The following is an 18,108-nucleotide window of genomic DNA, read 5'->3' as shown; positions in this document are numbered from 1 at the left end:
GCTGCTCTTGTACCGAAGTTACTTATAAAATAGCGAGGATATCCCTTTGTTCTCGTATTACCAGAGCAAAGGTACTTGTTGTGGTTGATCACCTGCTTCACGCCTCCGTGTTACTGAAGGTTCAAGCGGTGATGAGCAAGTGAAGTGGGTTAATGGCAGCTGTGGTGGACATGGCCCGTGGGGAGGGTTGGATGGTGGTGGGTGGGAACTGGACAAGGCAAACTGAGGCAGTGGGATAAGAGGGGAGCTAGAAAGGCCAGGGCGGAGGTTTGGTACATAGTTGCAGCTCAGTGATCTATGGAACTGTTTCAGGTATGTCACCCTGGCGGGGTGTTGGTTAAGTCTCTCCCAAGGACCACTTCTCTTCTAGAGCATGAAGGGCCCCTTGAGGCAGATGGTCTGATTCTGCCCTGTTGCACCGCCCCGTAGAGCTCAGTTTGCACTTACATCAGGGTAAAAGTGTGTGATGGGAATCTGGTTCTGTATCTTCAAGGGAGGTTCTGTATCCAGGGAAGGGAGAAGAGGATCCTCCCAGAATGAAGAGCGGTTCATTCCTTTCCTCTTGTAATCTCAGTATGAGCTCTAGAATACCAAGAATGAGGTGGGGTGACGCAGGGGCTCTCAACCCTTCCAGACTACTGTACCCCTTTCCGGAGTCTGATTTGGCTTGTGTACTCCAAGTTTCACCTCACTTCAAAGCTACTTGCTTATAAAACGAGACACACAAATACAGAAGTGTCACAGCATGCTATTCCTGAAAAATTGCTTACTTTCTCATTTTTACTGACACCAGACAATCGATTGGAATATAAATATTGTACTTACATTTCAGTGGGATACTTGAGCCTGTTTTTCACCTGTGAGCCTTGTCATATAGCAGCTGGAGAGTGGTGGCTGCTAGCTGGATGCCACCGCCAGGCCCCGCACAGAAGTAAGGGTGGCATGGTATGGTATTGCCATCCTTACTTCTGCGCTGCTGTTGCCCGTGACGCTGCCTTCAGAGCTGGGCGGCCGGAAAGCGGCGGCTGCTGGCTGGGGCATTCGTGTTGTTTTTGGCACTGTAGAGCCACTTTTTTAATCCTGATCCCACCCTGCAATTCTCGCTTCCTCCTTCATTGTTTGTTAAATTTTTACCCTGCTCCTGCTATTATGGCAGCAGATCCTGCAGTATCCCCATCTAGAGTCTGTTGCAAAAGTAGGCAAATATCTAAATGAGGTGAGGTACCACCTGGAAGATCTCTGCATACCCCCAGTTGAGAACCACTGGGTAAATACTGGCTTTGGTGCTAGTGTAGCTAAAATCACAGCCCAGGCACACATGTGAAAGGGTTGAACAAACTTCCTGCAGGGATTATGGTGCTTCTGTGCATTTCTTGGTAGTGTAGCTTCCACACATCTGACTTCCCTCCTTCTAACCCTTAGCAGCTGGGTAGCAAACCCTGTCTAGCCTGTAAAATTTCATCAGGTAGAGAGATGAGAGAGCTCCCCCACTGGGACGAGATGGCTTGTGCAGAAATTGATCCGAAAAGAGGAAGCCCCATTTGGGAGGAGAATATTCTGGCCTCAAAGCAATAATGCAGGGCCTGGATCCTGAGGGTGCACGACTTGTGTCCCGAGCTGCTTGGAGATGCAGGTGGTAGGGAGGTAGTGGTGGCCCAGGAACAGCGTGATAGAAAGCAGCTTGCTATTTGGGTTACTTACCTTGTTGTCTGCATCCACACTTGCTAACTCGTGCCAGTCACGCTGAGTAAACTCTTGTAGCACTTGGCTCTCCAGCTTCGTGCTGAGCTAATGCTCGGCGGCGTCTGTTTCTAGGGATGTGTGTGGCTGTATGACTAAAAGTCTGCCTTTGACTGGTGGTCTGCCTGTTGTCAATACACAGCCCTGCCTGTCTTCTCTCCTTTCGCTCCCATCCCGAGACCCTGTATTGCAGCCTCCATCTTTCTGAGCACAGGCAAATGAGGAGTTTGAGATCTTCATTGTGTTTCCTTTAATTTGCTGGAAGGAGCCATCGTCAAAACCAGGTCTGCAGTCGGGGGAGCTCAGCGGCGAGGGCTCTGCGCACTACAGAGAAGCTGAGCTGGATCGTTCTGGGAGGGCTCTGGGTAACGATGCTGTCATGCTGGTCTCTCTAGGTCTCAGTGATGGAGTACGTCACCGCAGTTGTGTGCCTTGGATTCCCTCTGCTCACAGTGGATGGGCCCAGAGGGGTAAGCACAAATAGGGATCAGAGTTCAGACGTCCAGGAGGATGGCATTGGTTAGTTAACAAGGCCACTCAACCTGTTAACTTGCTTTAAAAGGCCTTCGAGAAGAGCAAGGGTCTGAAGTTTGATTCTTCACTTGCAAGTATTTTCAAGAGGGTCTGTGTGTCTCAGCCCATCTAGTATTTGGGGTGATGGAGAGCTATCTCCCAACAGTCCAGGCCCTGGGGAGTGAATCAGTGTGGGGCAGTCTGGTATGGAAGGATCTCAGGGGACTGACTTGCTGGGATTCTTGGTATGACAGCAGTGTTATAGTCCCATAACACACTTCAAGAGCCTATCCTAGGCCCCACTCCAGAAACAGTTGTTTAATCTCACATTGTTTTCCATCCAGCAACAAAGATGCCAACTTAGATAGACTTATGTGGTGGTCTGATATGCTCCTTTGTTAATTGGCCTGTCTGAGACTGATTCAGGAGCGACTGTGAGACCCTGGTGCCCCGGAGGTTGCTATCATTGGGGTATGTGGGAGAAAAGTGGGCCCAGGCACTATATTCCCTCCATATAGAAAGCGGAGAATTCCATACAGGGTGCAGTTCTGTACCAAAACCTTGTTCAGGACCACATTTTCCCACTGGGAAAATCCGCTTTGGAGCATGACCTGGAAAGTCACGACACTGAATGGTACCAGTCTGTGACTTCTTATTGCATGTTAGTCAATCTAGCATTGCATTTGGGTAGCTAAAGCACTGATGTGAGAGTGGCTGTCTTGGTAGTGGGTCACTCTCAGCTGGGGAAAGTTAGTGGAACTACACTGATTCAGACCAGCTGAGTTTCCAGATCAGTGCCTGTAGTATAAATGTATTAACTTACCCTATGAAGGTCCTTAGGTCCCAGGCCTTCATATTCCAAGCCCAGTAGCCCCTCTGTCCTTCAGTTTTAAAATGTCTCATTGTCCCGTGCTCCTGCAGGACGTGGATGACCCCCTTCTGGACATGAAGACCCCAGTTCTCTTTGTGGTTGGTCAGAATTCTTTACAGTGCAACGCAGAAGCCATGGAAGATTTCCGAGAGAAAATCCGAGCTGATAACAGCATGGTGGTGGTGGGAGGAGCTGACGACAATCTGAGGTAGGGTTCTCAGAGATCCATGCCGATGGGATGCCATCTCCCAGAAGCATTGAGCAATGTCTGGTTGGGCCCATGGGCTGTGCAAGAGGATTTTGAGACTTCTTTGGGGACTGGGTGGCTAACAGGATAAAAGAGCCTTTTATGTCTGGGTGGTCGAGTTAAATCAGGCGTGTGTTGGCAGAGAGACGCTCACTGCCATCCAAGCAGCTGTGTGCAATGAGTTGGTAAGACCCCAGCTCCCAGTGGTCATGTGTCCACGTCACAGCTGGCACAAATTGCTGACCTTGTAGCACTTTCAGCACGGCAGAGCTTGAATGGGCCATAGAGAATGTGCTGTCCTCTCTGTGGCCACAAGTCATCCTTTTCCAGACCAAAGTGGAGGCACGCAGGCAGGGCAGAGTATGTGGGAAGCGTGTGCTGTTCCTGCCAGGCTCTGTCTGGTCCATGGACAAATGGCAAGCTCAGTTCTCCAGGGCTGAGCATTCATTACGTGGTGGCTAGGGGTGTGTGGGGGTCATGGACATTTGTTTTTCTGCATCCGATTTACAGCATTCCTTTCTGCCGGCAAATTGAATGTCCTGGGTGCAGCAAATATCCCCACTGTAGAAGGCCAGAGAACCTGAATTCTGTAGACTTTCCTTTTCCCACTTGTTCTCGGCTCTGCTCTTGGAGGTTGATTTTTGGCTGTTTGCAGTATCCTAAAAGGGACTCCTCTGGATGTTCTTCAGCAGGAGAAAGGTTGCTGCGGGAGTGGCAAAAAGCTGTGGCCCAACTCCTCCAATCACACTGGTGTAAATCTCGAGTAACCCCATTGAAATCGACGGCGTTATACTGATACAAAATGAACGTGAGAGGAGAATCAGGCCTGGTGTGCCAAGTTATGGAAGAGCTGTCCTGACAGTGTAATTAAGGTTGTTACATGTAACTAGGAGCACCTAATAGGAATGATCAGAAAACTGGGAGCGACTAGCAGCGTTTAAAATGAAGCTTGAAGGGAGAAGGAGCGTGTAGCCCTTTTGAGGAAGCTTTGGATCTGTTTCAGAGCTGCTGGGCTCCTTCCCGTTTCCTGGTCAAGCCCATGGGAGCGCCGGGTGCTCAGTCTTAGAGCTGGAAGAATAATGGAGTTTTTGATTTGCTGGCAATTCCAAAAAAATTGGGGGGGGAGGGGGGGAAGAAAAGTTTCTTATTGGGTGGAATCAAAACCAGCTCTTTTTTGTGTTTGGAAATTTTCATTGAATCAAAAAGTTGAAAAATGTTCACGTCAAAATTAAGTGTTTTGCTTTGATCCAACTCGTAAAATTTTGATTTCAGGCATTTTGATAAAAGCCAAGGAGGACTAGATTCACAAACAGGGTGAAGAGGTGATCCCTTATAACCTTTCATCAGTGGTTATGGTCCTCTTGGGGTGTGGGAGTCCAGGTTCAATTCCCCCATCTGCCCCATGCGGAGAAGGGGTTGAACTTGGGTCTCCTACACTGCAGAAGGGTGCATTAACCACAGGGCTATGGATTAGGCTGGTGAGGGGTTTTCTCAGTCTCACTTGTTGAAGCTTTTCTACTTGTTTTAAATAATTCATCGCAGCAGGTAATACGAACTTGAGTCTTTCACCTCCCAGCTGTGTGCCTTTACTGCCACTCATGTTCACTTCCTTTCCATGGCCAGTGTCTGGTCATTGTCACCTGAATTTCACCCAGGTCTACTCAGGACCTCTGAAAATCAGTGCATCATGTCCAGCAGATGGAGTGCTTGAGTTTAAGCACCGTTCGAGCTGATTAGCTCCTACCTCCGATTCGTGGAATCTCAAGGCTGGTCTACACTTGAAAGCTATGGCGGCGGTTGACGGGAGACACGCATTGCGTATCTCCCGACGACGTCCGTGTGTTGACATACCCCGGGATCTACACGGTGCTGCGTTGATGGGAGATGCTCTCCCGTCAACACAGCCCTACTCCTTTTGGGGAGGTGGGCTAATGACGTTGACCGGAGAGCCATCTCCCATCGATTGAGTGAGTCTCCACGACTCGCTCAATCGATCCCGCTGCACTGATCGCTGTGGAGCCTGCAGTGCAGACATGCCTTCAGGAAGGGAGCTGTTGTTTGATTATCGGCTTTCAAGTGCAGAATGGTGTCCACGGTGGGGTGAGGGCAGGGAAAGGAGGGGAAGAATGAACATGTATTGACTCCCCTCTCCCCCTTTTAAAATAGGATAAGCAAAGCCAAAAAGAAGTTGGAAGGCCTGACCCAGAGTATGGTGGACAGATGCATCCAGGTAAAGAGCAGAGAGAGCTTTCTGAAGAGCTTCCCCTCTGCAGCGTGACTGCCCGGCCTCCATGGGCACATGCTGCCGTGTGGCTGCCTGGATTGACTGGCCAGTGTTGGGTGGGCAAGTGAAATCACTGACCGTCTGGGTGAAATCATGTCCTGACTTGTTAGCCCTTCTGGGTGCGACCAGGGCTATAGTCCTGCATTGTTCCCTCTGGGTTCACGTGTGCCGCAAGTCACAGGTTCCAGCTTCCAGCGGCGTGGCTCAGATACCCTGGGGATAGGCACAGCCAGAGGCTGAAGGGGTAGAGGGCTGAGCAGCACCGTTTAGAGTCATAGAGTCATGCAGGACTTGTGCTCTCCTTGCAGGAAGTGCCCTGACTCTGCAGGGAGCAGCTCTGTTAATTGGTGCTAGCATTTCTCTGGTGGCCATTTTAGCACAAGCCCCAGCCTCCTTGCCCCATCAGTGCATAGTTTGAGGCCTGCAGCACCTTAGCTCTACCGGTCATGGGCGTGTCTGAGACACAGCACCCTGCTGGAGCCTGGCCTGGTGACTGGGGGGATGGGGGAAGCTGCGGGGAGGATAGGAACACCTAGAACTAGCTTATGACACCCACATTCAGTTCACTTGTGACCCAGACGGCATTGCTGCTGTTTGAGTGTATTAACCTCTTCATTGCTGGTACTATGTGCATCAATCTCCCAGCAGCATTTTTCAAGAGGCCCCGTCAGCTGGGACGGCTGGTCCTAGATACATGGGCCACAGAGGAGGTGTATTTTTCTATGCCCTGATACAGCTGGCTGGTCTGGCAAGTGTTCCTGGTTCTTCCTTTAGTGCTACGGAGAGCAGCACGCTCCCCTCCTGTTCCCAGAGAGCCACGGAGGCGAAGCTTTAACACAATACTTAGAAACATTAAAACTGGCTAAATTCCCCTTGCCCTGAGCAGTGTAGGTGGGTTAGGACTCCTCTTGGGGAAGGTCTGAGTCAAGCAGAACCCAGCAAAGCCCTGGTTGTTCTCGCCGTTGGTGGAATTTCTTTCTTTAGACCATTAAGCTAAATTCCCTGCACCCTAGCAGCAGTAACTGGAAGCTACTTCTAGGCAAAGGGTGGAGGCTAGTGGTTCAGAGATGGCTGATCCCCTGTCTAGGATGAAATCGCTGATTTCCTGACTGGAGTCCTCACCCGTGTGGACAGCCATTTGGGCTCTGACCCCAGGGACCTTGACGCTGAGAAAAAGAAGAAACCCCGTGACTTGGCCAGAAGGGATCTGTCATTCGACTTGCCCGAAAGAACCAGCAGCCCCACTTCCCCGGCAGCCAAGGTGCCGGCCTCGCCTTCTGGCTCGGAGGTAGGGACTGGCCGCCTGGGCTAGGCCTGCGTTTGAATGACCGTTCGATGGGCTGTTTTTGCACTGATGAGCCCTGCTGTGAGAGCACAGAGATGATGTCTGTGTGGAGGGAGAGGGGGTGGATATGGAGGTGTCAGCTGGTCATGTGGGGGCAGACGGCTCTTTCAAAACAGATCAGCATTTTAAGGTTTCCTGCAATGTTCCCTGCTCCTGCGCTAGATTTGTTGTTGATTATACGGGGAGGGGGGCTGGGCTGGGGATTGGAGTGTGAGGGGGTCACCTGCCTGAGTTTCCCAATCTGTTAAACAGGGATGGTGATCTCAAGCTCCGTCCCTGGGGCTGTGTGGGCCAGCTGGGAAGTACTGATCTGTGGAGATGCAGAGTGCGACCCCACGCATTATGACTAACCCGTTGCTGCTCCCTGCCATGGAGCTGCGGTGACTACACCTGGCTTTCCTTCTCTTCGGGCAGGACCTGTCCAGTGTCTCCAGTAGCCCCACCTCGAGTCCCAAAACGAAAATGGCTGCTGTGTCGTTTGTCCAGAAGTCCGGCCAGATGGGAGCCACGCAGCTGGTGAAGAGACATGTGCAGAGAACAGACGGGGTCATGACACACAAGCAGGCTCAAGGTAATGCCCCAGCAGCTCGGTCCATTCGCTTCCTTGTCTTTACCCTGGCAAAGCCCCTCGTGGATTTTACTCTCCAGATATACTCCTGCTTTGCCCCGCAGGACCTGTCCAAGTCTCCAAGCTTCCTGTGGCCGTGTTACCTTCAGAATGGGGCTGTCTACCCCCAGCTCACTCCCCGTTCACTGTCACTCCAAAGCAGTGGTGTGTGGGAGCTGACTAGGTAGGAAACCGCGGTCTCTCTGGCCTAAGAGTGTGAGTTGCTTCTAGACCTTTGCTTTCCTTTTGCCCAAACGAGGAAGGATCTTTGCCCACCCTGGTGGCCAAATCATCATGCAGTTGCAGCATGTTGTCGCTGTGGGTGTGGGCACATCAGTTTGGGGGGCGCTTTATGGGCTGGCGTTTCGTATCAGTGATGATTTTTTCTAGGGAGTAAAGGGCGGTCAGGTGTGGGGAAGGCCATGGAGCCATGATGAAGATCATGACGAGCTAGTGGAATTATTAAGACTTGCACCAGAAGGTAGGGGAGGGCCTGGCACCGATAAGGAAAGGCTGAACTGAGCCGTGATTTTTGTCCTGTAGGATTCTGATGAGATCTTGGGATGCATCTTCAGTCTTGTGGGCAAAGAGATCTGAATGTCTGTGGTGTGTCTGAAGTAGGCCGTGTTGTTGTAGCCATGTTGGTCCCAGGATATTCGAGAGATACGGCGGGTGAGGTCATATCTTTTATTGGACCAACTTCTGTTGGTGAGAGAGAGACAAGCTTTCGAGCTACAAAGAGCTCTTCTTCTGGGTAGCTTGACAGCGTCTCTCTCTCTCCAACAGAGGTCGGTCCAATAAAAGATGTCACCTTGCCCGCCTGGTCTCTTTGGGAAGCGGGTGATACGTTTTCCTCTGGAACCTGTGGATAAAACTTTGTCACTGATGGTCCATAGAAAATGCCACCTGGTAAACACCACCGACACTTGGGAAGTATTTCTCCAGTCTCCAATCTTTCTTGCTTCCTTTGCTCAGGACAGAGCTGAATAGGCCTGTCTGTTTCCACTGGGCATTTGCCAGTGCTCCTGCCATTCTATGAATTCTTTCTCTGATTCACAGTAGGTTGCAGATGCCCACTTAGTAGAGCAGTGCAAGAACCGTTGACGTCTGCTCCGGCCTTTCTTTTAGCTATAGGAGCAAGTTCCTGGTGAGTGCATGAAAGGAGCTGAGCAGGACACGGCTCTGTGGATGGTATCGTAGCTGATCCGCTTTATTGCGAACATTTCGGCAGGGTAAAGGTAGTCCAGAGGGAGGGTTCATGGAAGCTTTGTGGCAATGAGTGTCGGAGTGTTTTCCAGTCATTGCCAGCATCGCAGCACAGATGCCCAGTGTAACTAACTGGAGGCCGTCTGTGTGAACAGCTCCACTACCAGACACAGGGCGGAGCTCCAGCCTGTGCTCCCTGGAGGCTGTAGCTAGGGGGCTGTGGGAAAGGTTGTGTGCAGTTCGGTTGTGCTCTCAGGCAGAGGGGGTAAGAATGATGTCTCCAGACCTGTTGCCTCTTCCCAGGCGGGTGTGCTGCGTTGCAGTCTGGGGGATCGGTCAGTGGTGTCTTTAAAGGCCCCAGGCTGCATAGCGATTCTGCACTTCCATCTGTCAGCGTGAGTGGTGTCTGCAGAGCTCCTCGCTAGCCAGCTGTGCGGCTGGCCTCTGTCCGGTGGTCCAAGGCAGTGAGTGGTGTCTGCGGACCTGCCTGCCCCCCTTGGAAGCCAGCTGTGATACTGTAATTCTCTCTGATTCATTTCAGCTCAGTTTGCTGCTTTTCTGAAACAAAACATGCTGGTGAGGAAAGCTCTTCCTCCTGGCAGCTCTTCATGTCTCTTTGGTGAGTATCTCCTCACTTCCTCTCTCTCTCCACTTCCTTCCACCTCTGGCTTTCCTCCATCACCTTCCTCTCCTCCTCGCACTGGTTTGGGGCGTGTTCCCGCGTGCGTTCCCCCTCTCTCTCCTCTTTGCTTTCTCGCTGCTGTAGTGGGAGCTGAGAGTATTAACCCCTCTGGGCCCCCTCCCCTGGCTTTCCCTGTCTTTGGCAGGTAAATGTTCCCGAGTGACTTGGTTTGGCAGCGGTTTGCTCTGATAGACTGTGAAATCCTGGGGTGTGTGTAGCCTCTTGTGGTCAGGAGCATAACCCTTTCTGTGCTGGGTGTGACTGGCTGAGATGCAGACCCTCGCACGGGCAGTTGTGCTTTTGGTTTGGAGCTTCCTTAAATGGGCGTCGGGTGTCCTGTCGAGGGTGCAGAGACGGGCTGCTTAGGGGCTCAAAGAGGCCGGGGGCTGTTCAGAGGGCTGGGGCGTCTCTCCAAACCCACGGCAAGTTGGAGGAGGAACAGCAGAAGAACACATAGGGAGGGTGAGGGACTCCTTGGGCATTGTTGAATTGGATCCTGTAATGGTCCAGAAGCCACGGATAACAGTGGGAGGATGGGACTGGAGGAAGAGACTCTGGCTACATTTGTCAGGGCGTCTGAGCCCTCGAGATGAGGGGGCCAGATTCATAGCTGAGCTAAATGGAAGCCACTCCATTGCCTCCGATGGCACTGTCACTGTTTGTGGCTTCAGCTCGAAGGATTTAAGGTTAGAAGAGGGCAAGTGATGAAGGAGGATTTGAGCAGGGTTAGGCTAGTAGGAGGGCTGGAGGCTGTTCAGCTGCTGTAATACCCAGATCTGTCTCTAATGCGAGTCGCTTTGGGGTGGCTGACCCATCCATGCCAGCGTGGGAACTCACAGCCTGGATGGCCCCAGAGGGTGCGGGCATGATTGAGGAACAGCTCTCTGAAGCCTGGTGCATCGTGACAAACTGCTTCTCGTCTGGACAGATGAAGCCGTGGATAATTAGCTGGAGACCAGTGGGACCGTGGGGTGCTGTAACTGGGTTCGCTGAGAGAACCGGGGAGTCCCCATCCCTCTCTCAGCCTAACATGCACAGTGGGTTATTGTCCAAACGCTCCCTTTGGGGTCTGGCTGTGTCCAGAAGCAGTGAAACAAAGTGCTGAGGCAGGACAGTACTGACACACCGGTCCTAGCCCGGGCTGGCTACTCACCGAGTTCTCCCTCCCTCAGAGAACTTGGTTCTTCCTACTCCTGAGTTGGAGGCAGGCAATGAGAGCCAGCTGGCCAGGCTGCCTGGATGACTTCGCAGAATAGCTCTGCACTTCCCCGCAGGGTCTGAACACCCACCAGCAGCGCACAGGCATGAGAAGGATTAAAAGCTGAGTTGCAACGGTTCTTGCTCCCCGGATCTGGGGATGGGAAGAGATTTTCCCCTGGGACATGTTGGCAGCAACCTGACACTCCCCTCCCTTTTCTGGGCGTGAGCAGTAGGACCAGGTGTGCAGTGTTCAACCCCATCAACGGGGGCACCTCGGTCTTTGCCATCCAGCACTTGCCCCCATTGGCATCTCTGACAGTGGCTAGTGTGAGCTCGGGCAGGTCGCTCTGTCTTCCAGCCCTGCTGCTTCTGCGTCAGTGGGGCTGAGGAGAGCGGTTTCAGCCTCCCGGCAGGAGAGCACTGTGGTGGGAAGCCAGGGTGAAGAGGAGAGGTGAGCGGTAGGTGTGTCTAACCATAGTTCAGGGAGCAGGTGAACCATAGTTCAGGGAGCAGCCATCCGTTGTGTGAGAAGAGCAGTCTGTGCGTGCTGGATGTGCCACAGGGAGATGTGTTGTGTTGTGTACTATGCGATGAAGGAGGCTTTGATCATGGGGTTCTACAGACCATCCTGGATGCTTTGGGGAGTGCGTAGCCACTTTATGGCGCTGCTCAGCGGCTGGCACCTTGCGGGGGAGTCGATGCCCCAGCTGTCTCAAGGGCTCTGACTGCAGAGCTGAGGCCTGTGATCTTTTTGCATGGGTGATCAGAAACTCTCTGGGTAGTTACATTCATTCTGCATGTTCACGGTTTTGGGGAAGGTATTTAAGCATTGCGTGTGTGTGAGCAGCAGCACCCCGCCTTGCTGCACTCAAAGCAGGACCCTGGGTGCAGGTGCTAAGGTAATATGCATTGGTGCTTGCAATACCAAGAAATAAGTAATTGCAGGAGCAGGTCCCCAGACCTCCTGCTGTGGGCGAGTGCAGCTGAAACACTTTAATGCTAGGCAAAGTGGTGTGCTTGATCTCCAGGAGGAAGAGAGCTGTTTAGTAAGGAGCTTGGAACGCAAGGACTGGCTATTTCTTATACGCACATGCCCCTCCTCTCCCACCCCCATAGGAAAAAGAATTAACTACCTCCGTGACTTTTTGCAGGCTTTGTATGTTCTTATTTCCCCTACAGCCCTCCTCAGCTTAAGGGTAGGAATTTAGAAATGGAGGGCTGGAAGGGATCTTGACAGTTTATCTAGTCAAGCCCCATCTGCTGAGGCAGGACCAAGTAAACCTAGACCATCCCTGACAGGTGTTTGTCTAACCTGTTCTTAAAATCTTCCAGTGATGGGGGTGCCACCACCTCCCTTGGATGCCTATTCCACAGCTTAACTCCCTTACAATTAGACAGTTTTTCCTAATATCTATCCTAAATCTCTCTTGCTGCAGATTAAGCCCATTATGACTTGTCCTGCCTTCCATGAACATGGAGAGCAATTGATGAGCGTCGTCTTTATAACAGCCCTGAACACATTTAAAGACTGTTCTCAGGTCCCCCTTCCATCCCTTGTCTTCCTTTCTCAAGACTAAATGACTAAACGTCTCCAGTTTTTTTAACCTTTCCTCATAGGTCAGGTTTTCTATGTGTTTTATCATATCTATTGCTCTCCCCTGGACTCTCTCCAGTTTGTCCCTATCTTTCTTAAAGTGGGGTGCCCAGAACTGGACTCAGTTCTCCAGCTGGGGTCTCACCAGTGCTGGGTAGCATGGGACAACTCTCTCCCGTCTTACATACAACACACCTGTTCATATACCCCAGACTGATAGCTGTCTTTTTTCCACTGCATCGCATTGTTGGCTCATATTCAGTTTGTGATCCACAACAGCTGTAGTCTGAGCAGTACTACGACCTAGCCGGTTATTCCCCCTTTGCTAGTTGTCTTTGATTTTTCCTTCCAAAGTGTAGTACTTTGCTCTTGTCTTTATTGAGTTTCATCTCGTTGATTGCAGACCAATTATCCAATTTTGTCAAGGTCATTTCGAGCTCTGATCCTGTCCCCTAAAGTGCTTGCAAAGCGTTGGTGTCATGTGCAGCGCCCTGAGTCCAGGTGTTGGTGGGAACTCCCTCTCTGAACGCTGTAGAGTGACACCTTTCAGAGTGGAAGGCAGGACTTCATTTCATCACTTCTAATGAAGACTGCGTGGGGGCTGGGTGACGTGCTGAAGTTAACCGGTAGAGCTTGTTCTCCTTCACCATGCTTATGTCTCTAGTGAAGAGATGGACACCATGGGACAACCCAGGAGCCCTGGGCTTCTGAATCGAGGTTATGTGGTTACATACCAGCAGTGAAAACCAATGGGCAGGATGCAGCACCGAGGAAGGATGCTCTTGTGGTTAATTATCATTGCTATTCCCCTCATGCCGAGGGGTCCCAGTCATGAGCAGGGCCCCATTTTGCTAGGAGCTGTGCAGACAAGGCTGTGCTTCAGAGAGTTTACAGACGAGGCATCAGGACAGAACAGATGTGGTGGGGCGGGTTGGGAGGATGAGGTACAAAGGAACAGTTTAGCAGAAAAATGGAAGTCTCAGCTTGCATGCCTGATGCCAGACAGGTTAGGATATCAGAGAGAGACCGGGGATCTAGCTCTGCCACAGACTCCCTGTGTGACCCTGGGCCTGTCACTTAGGTACAGAGCCTCCATCTGGAAATCAGTGGGAGTTAGACACCTAAATACCGTGAAGGATGTGGGCCTTTAGTCTCTCCGAACCTCGGTTCTTCATCTGTACTCTGGGGATCACAGTACTGCCCTGCCTCACAGGGTGTTGTGAGGGTGTGTGCCTGAATGCTTGAGGTGTGCAGCTGTGGTGGTGATGAGCACCAAGGAAACACTATAAATAACTGACTAATGCATACCTAATCTAATCAGCTTTGATAAGACTTGTGTGCATTTGGACAAGTCACTTCACCTCTCTCTGGGCTTCAAGGTTCCCCATTGGTAGAATGGGGATACGTGATGGGGGGCTGGCATTTGTACTGTGCTTTGGAAATGAAAAGCACTTATGTAAGGGGGCTTATTCCTGTAGTTGTTTACAGAGTGATAAGCCTGCATTGTTCTTCAGTGCAAAGAGAGACAGGATCCTTAAACTATCCTGCCTTAGACTATGAAGAGCTCATTCTAAATACGGTCCATGGGACAGCAATCTGATGCGCAAGGAAAGCAGGTTAGAGAAGTGGGTGGTAAGAAGGAGAAAAAGGACTCTGCAATGGCTGGTGATGGGACACTAGCTGGGGCGGGCTCTGAGTTACTACAGAGAATTCTTTCCCAGGTGTCTGGCTGGTGGGTCTTGCCCACGTGCTCAGGGTCTAACTGATCACGATACTTGGAGTCAGGAAAGAGTTTTCCCCAGGTCAGATTGGCAGAGACCCTGGTCGTGGTTTTTCGCCTTCCCCTGTGGCTAGGGCACGGGTCACTTGCAGGTTTAAATTAGTGTCCATGATGGATTCTCTGTAACTTGAAATATTTAAACCATGATGTGAGGACTTCAGTAACTCAGCCAGAGGTCAGGGCTCTCTCACTGGAGTGGGTGGGTGAGATTCTGTGGCCTGCAATGGGCAGAGGTCAGACTAGATGATCATGATGGTCCCTTCTGACCTTACAGTCTGAGACCTGGTACCTGGGAAGCAGGAGAGGGCAGCATGAAGGAAGCTATAGAGGATCTGCATGGGCATGTGTCCCTCTCTATGCCTGTGTATATATTGCATTATCAGTGGTGGAGTTACGCTGTCCTCCAGGGACCAAGTATTGGTTTTAAATATACGGTTCTGTGTCCCCTAGTTCCAGTCTCCTCAGAGCAGCTGGAAGGGGCTGAGAAAGAAGATGTGCGGATGCAGCTGAAGAGGCATCAAACCCCCAGCCCGACCCACTGCAGCAAATCCTCCAAGCGAGCCAAAATCAAGGTGACCATTGTCTCCCACGGGGAAGCCGCCGGCACAGGGAATAACGCACCCCTCGTCACACAGCCGGAAAGTGAGTCCCGGTTCCATAACTGCTCTTTAAACCAAAGACTCCTCTTGGGTGAAATTTACACGGAAAGCAGGTATTTGATCTGAGTATGATGATGTGTCTGCTGACAAAGATGGATCCAAAGGGGTAGGGACTGTATTCTTTAAGGATATAGAAATGGCAGGCAGCCTGAGTGGTTCCAGGTGCCAGCGGCTGGGGTGCATAGTGATGCTCATAGAAGGGGAGGATTGAAGTCCCAGAACCTACAGTGTACGGCAGAGCCTATGGCAGAAGCCTCGGTTCTAGAGAGTAATTCAGATGGCGTGCGTCAGGTGAAACCCTGGTTGTGTAAGGTGGAAAAAGATTTTTTTCCCTATGTGTACAACATTGTACAATCTGCTGAGTTGTGAAGGAGATGGTCTTTTCGCTTTCCTCTGACGCATCAGGCCACTGCTGAAAGCAGGAGGATGCTTGTTTTCATAGATACCAGGTCTGGCTGAGTTTTGCAAGTCTTAAGTTCTGTGGCTTACTTAATTGTCCCTCCTACCCTGATGCCATAAAAGTGACTACAAAAGGACTCCCAAACAGGTTGGAATATCTCTGCAAAGATCTCATCCGGGACCGGCTCCTACCACATGAGGAGGACCATGTTGGGATTTTGATGATGGCTGTTGTTGGAAGAATCTCTGTGCATTCTCGGTATAGAGTAGCTTCCTGCTCTGCTGATCACCTTTGGGCGTTGCAGTGGCTTGAAGCCTGTCAGTACATGTTTTTTATGTACATTTGCAAAACCCAACTCTTCTCCAATCTGGGGGGCAGGGGGAATGTTAAGAAAACCCTGCTGTGATTTGAGTTGCAGCCTTGTGGGCTGCAGTCCGGAGAGAGCTGTAGTGCGTTCAGCTCTGTTTCTCTTGAACACTGGAGAAGAGGCCAGGAATTTTGTTTGCTTATTGTAACCATTGTACACTAAGGAAACTGTCTGTTGTGGTAGGCCAGGTTGATGCATAGTAGGACTTCTGCTTGGAGCTCCAAAAAATAACTCTTAATGGTAATTGCTAGTGAGTGGTATTTGCAGTATAGGACTAAAAGGATCGGCACCACCATTCCAAAACCCTGGGAAATCAGAGATTTTCAAAGCTGTAAAGTAAATCGATCGATTCATTCTGAAACATTTCTTGGTTAATTTAACAGTTGGTTTTACTGTAAAAATTAACTAATAAATATTTTGTGACTTCCCTTCTAGCAGCTTTGAAAGTCTCTGATTTCCTGGACTTTTTTTTAATTTTCAAAACTTTATTTCTTTTCACAGAAAAAAAATGAAATGCAGAAGTAAACATGAACCAAACAAGAATTCCCTCTTACCGTGCGTGAGCAGGAGGAATACACAGGACAAACGCATTTGTATCCCAAACACCGCAATAAACAAATATTGTAACTCACCGGCCTTTCTGTGTATTTTGTAAAGTGTCTCAATAGAATGCTTACAAAATCAACCACTAGAAAACCGGCATGTGTTCAATGAGTCATCGAGGCAGTAGAATTGTATAATAGTATGGCAAGAAGGCAGTGGGGGTGTCAGTAAAGGAGAGGATTAGTGGAAGTGGATTAGTGGAATTCACCAGAGATGCTTGCATCCAATGTTGAAGACCTGGTATCCAGTGTTTTCAAATGCTGAAGCTGATTCCCTCAGTCCTATTGTGCATCATGAGATTGTCACGATGGCAGCTTCCTGGTTTTATTAGTAATTCTGTTCTGTTTGATGTTCCTGGAACGACTTGCTCTCCTATCACATACGAGAGGATATTTGTGACCGCGCTGGAGCTTTCCTTTAAAAAGTGCTTTGAGCAGCAGTCCCCCCAGCACTGCTCTGTGTCACTGGGTCGTGTGTGATAGACGGGGATCCCTAAAGGCTGGAATAGGGGAGAGCTTTATGTCTCTTGTTTTTCTTTTATTTCCCCACAGTTGCGGCAGGAAAGCCCCCCACCGCTACCGTAGGCCAGTCTGTGTCAGGCGTAAAGGAGCTCTCAGGATTACTTGCCACCCCCAAGTGAGTGCATCATCTTATTTTTCCATCTCCGAGAGAGCTGAACCGATGCCAGGCTCCCCAGTGATCCCAGTGTCTGCCACTGCCTCAGATCTTGAATGTGAGAGACTTTTCAGAGGTCCAGCTCTGTGTCTGAATCCTGAGATGTTGGAGACATCCGACCCCTGGGAACCTACCCCTCTGTGGCAGTCCTGAGATGTGAGGGGTACAGCGGGGAGGGTATCCTGGTGGTTGGAGTATATCTCCCTCTGTGTGGTGGAGAGAGAGATTGAAATGAGAGATTCAAATCTCCAGGTCTGTTGTGACCCTGGCACTGCTTTATCTCTCTCCTCTGAATCATCACATCTCCTTCTTTAGTCTGGATGCAAATTCCTGTCCTCTTCCCTTCCCAGCCCTTGTCTTTGGCAGTGCGGTAGTCCTGCCTGCTGCCAGACTCTTGCTCCCCCGGAGCTGGAAGAGTATTTAAAGTAATTCTTTTAAATGCCCCCCGGGGGCTTCTTGCTGATGTTGTTTCTGTCTTCTCACCTCACATCATGCTGCTCTGGTTTGCTGCGTGCATCAGGGCGGCAGCCCCTGCCTGTAACCAGGAACTGGAGGCAGAATCTGGCAAATAAAAACGAACGGTTTTAAATCGAAAAGTCCATTTAGCTCCCACGGTGGAGTCTGTCTATGTATAGCACCCAGTCAGAAATAGACATCCTGCTATATTTGTTTGTGCGTCTATCTCCCATCACTGAGGCATAGCCACTGCTGGTATTTTGAGTTCACCGCAGTAAAGTTTTTGACCTCGCCCCGGCCTTCCGGAAGGAGAGTGCCTATGGGCTGGGTTTGACCCCTGGGCTGTAATCTCTGCCCTAGAAATACATCCCCTGTGAGTTTGTTGGTCACTAGAGTGCATTTACCGTGTTTCTTTGCTTGTTTTCCAGGCTGAATGCTGCGGCAGACATCCCCTCCCTCAGCTCTGCCCCCTCGGCCGTGCTCGCTAGCAGTACAGCTCCCAGCGCCTTCCATTCCTTGCAGAGCAGGCTGGTGGCTAGCGGTGCCCACTGCATGCAGACCCAGCCTAGCAACGCGCTCCAAGGTACCTGCCTCTTCCTTCATGTCTGGTTTGAAAAGCAAACCCAGCTGTCAAATCCAGTTTGGGAGCTTTCAGGTTGAATTGGGTGAATAGTATCAACTTAAAAAGGGGGAAAATAATCCAAAATGCTTTATTTTGGGCCCATTTTGGAAGGAAACATTTCAGCTTTTTTGTTTTGAAACAGTGTGGTGTTTAATAACTTAGCTAATTCAAAAATGGGGTGAAAGACACCCCAAAATGACCTGAAAAAACAAACAAACCAAGATGTCTTTTGTTTTGGCAAGAAAAACCATAAAAAC

General features: G+C 50.5%; 1 protein-coding gene across 5 annotated transcripts in view; it reads left to right on the top strand.

The window, feature by feature from the left end:
- KANSL3 (KAT8 regulatory NSL complex subunit 3) overlaps nucleotides 1-18,108 on the top strand; it is a 53,231-nt gene that overhangs the window by 18,767 nt on the left and 16,356 nt on the right. For 4 of the 5 annotated variants that reach the window (XM_067540283.1, XM_067540287.1, XM_067540285.1 and 1 more), the window contains exons 10-18: nucleotides 2,136-2,210; nucleotides 3,175-3,332; nucleotides 5,538-5,601; nucleotides 6,743-6,943; nucleotides 7,415-7,571; nucleotides 9,355-9,432; nucleotides 14,520-14,711; nucleotides 16,650-16,734; nucleotides 17,658-17,812. In XM_067540283.1, the coding sequence (XP_067396384.1) occupies nucleotides 2,136-2,210; nucleotides 3,175-3,332; nucleotides 5,538-5,601; nucleotides 6,743-6,943; nucleotides 7,415-7,571; nucleotides 9,355-9,432; nucleotides 14,520-14,711; nucleotides 16,650-16,734; nucleotides 17,658-17,812 (1,165 nt within the window). The remainder of the gene's footprint in view (nucleotides 1-2,135; nucleotides 2,211-3,174; nucleotides 3,333-5,537; nucleotides 5,602-6,742; nucleotides 6,944-7,414; nucleotides 7,572-9,354; nucleotides 9,433-14,519; nucleotides 14,712-16,649; nucleotides 16,735-17,657; nucleotides 17,813-18,108) is intronic. The other variant, XM_067540284.1, reaches the window with a different exon arrangement.

The sequence above is a fragment of the Emydura macquarii genome, unplaced genomic scaffold (genome assembly GCF_026122565.2).
Source record: "Emydura macquarii macquarii isolate MOO-44397 ecotype Brisbane River unplaced genomic scaffold, CSIRO-AGI_Emac_v2 contig_573, whole genome shotgun sequence".
Lineage (NCBI taxonomy): Eukaryota > Metazoa > Chordata > Testudines > Chelidae > Emydura > Emydura macquarii.
This window is presented reverse-complemented; position numbering and strand designations above follow the sequence as displayed.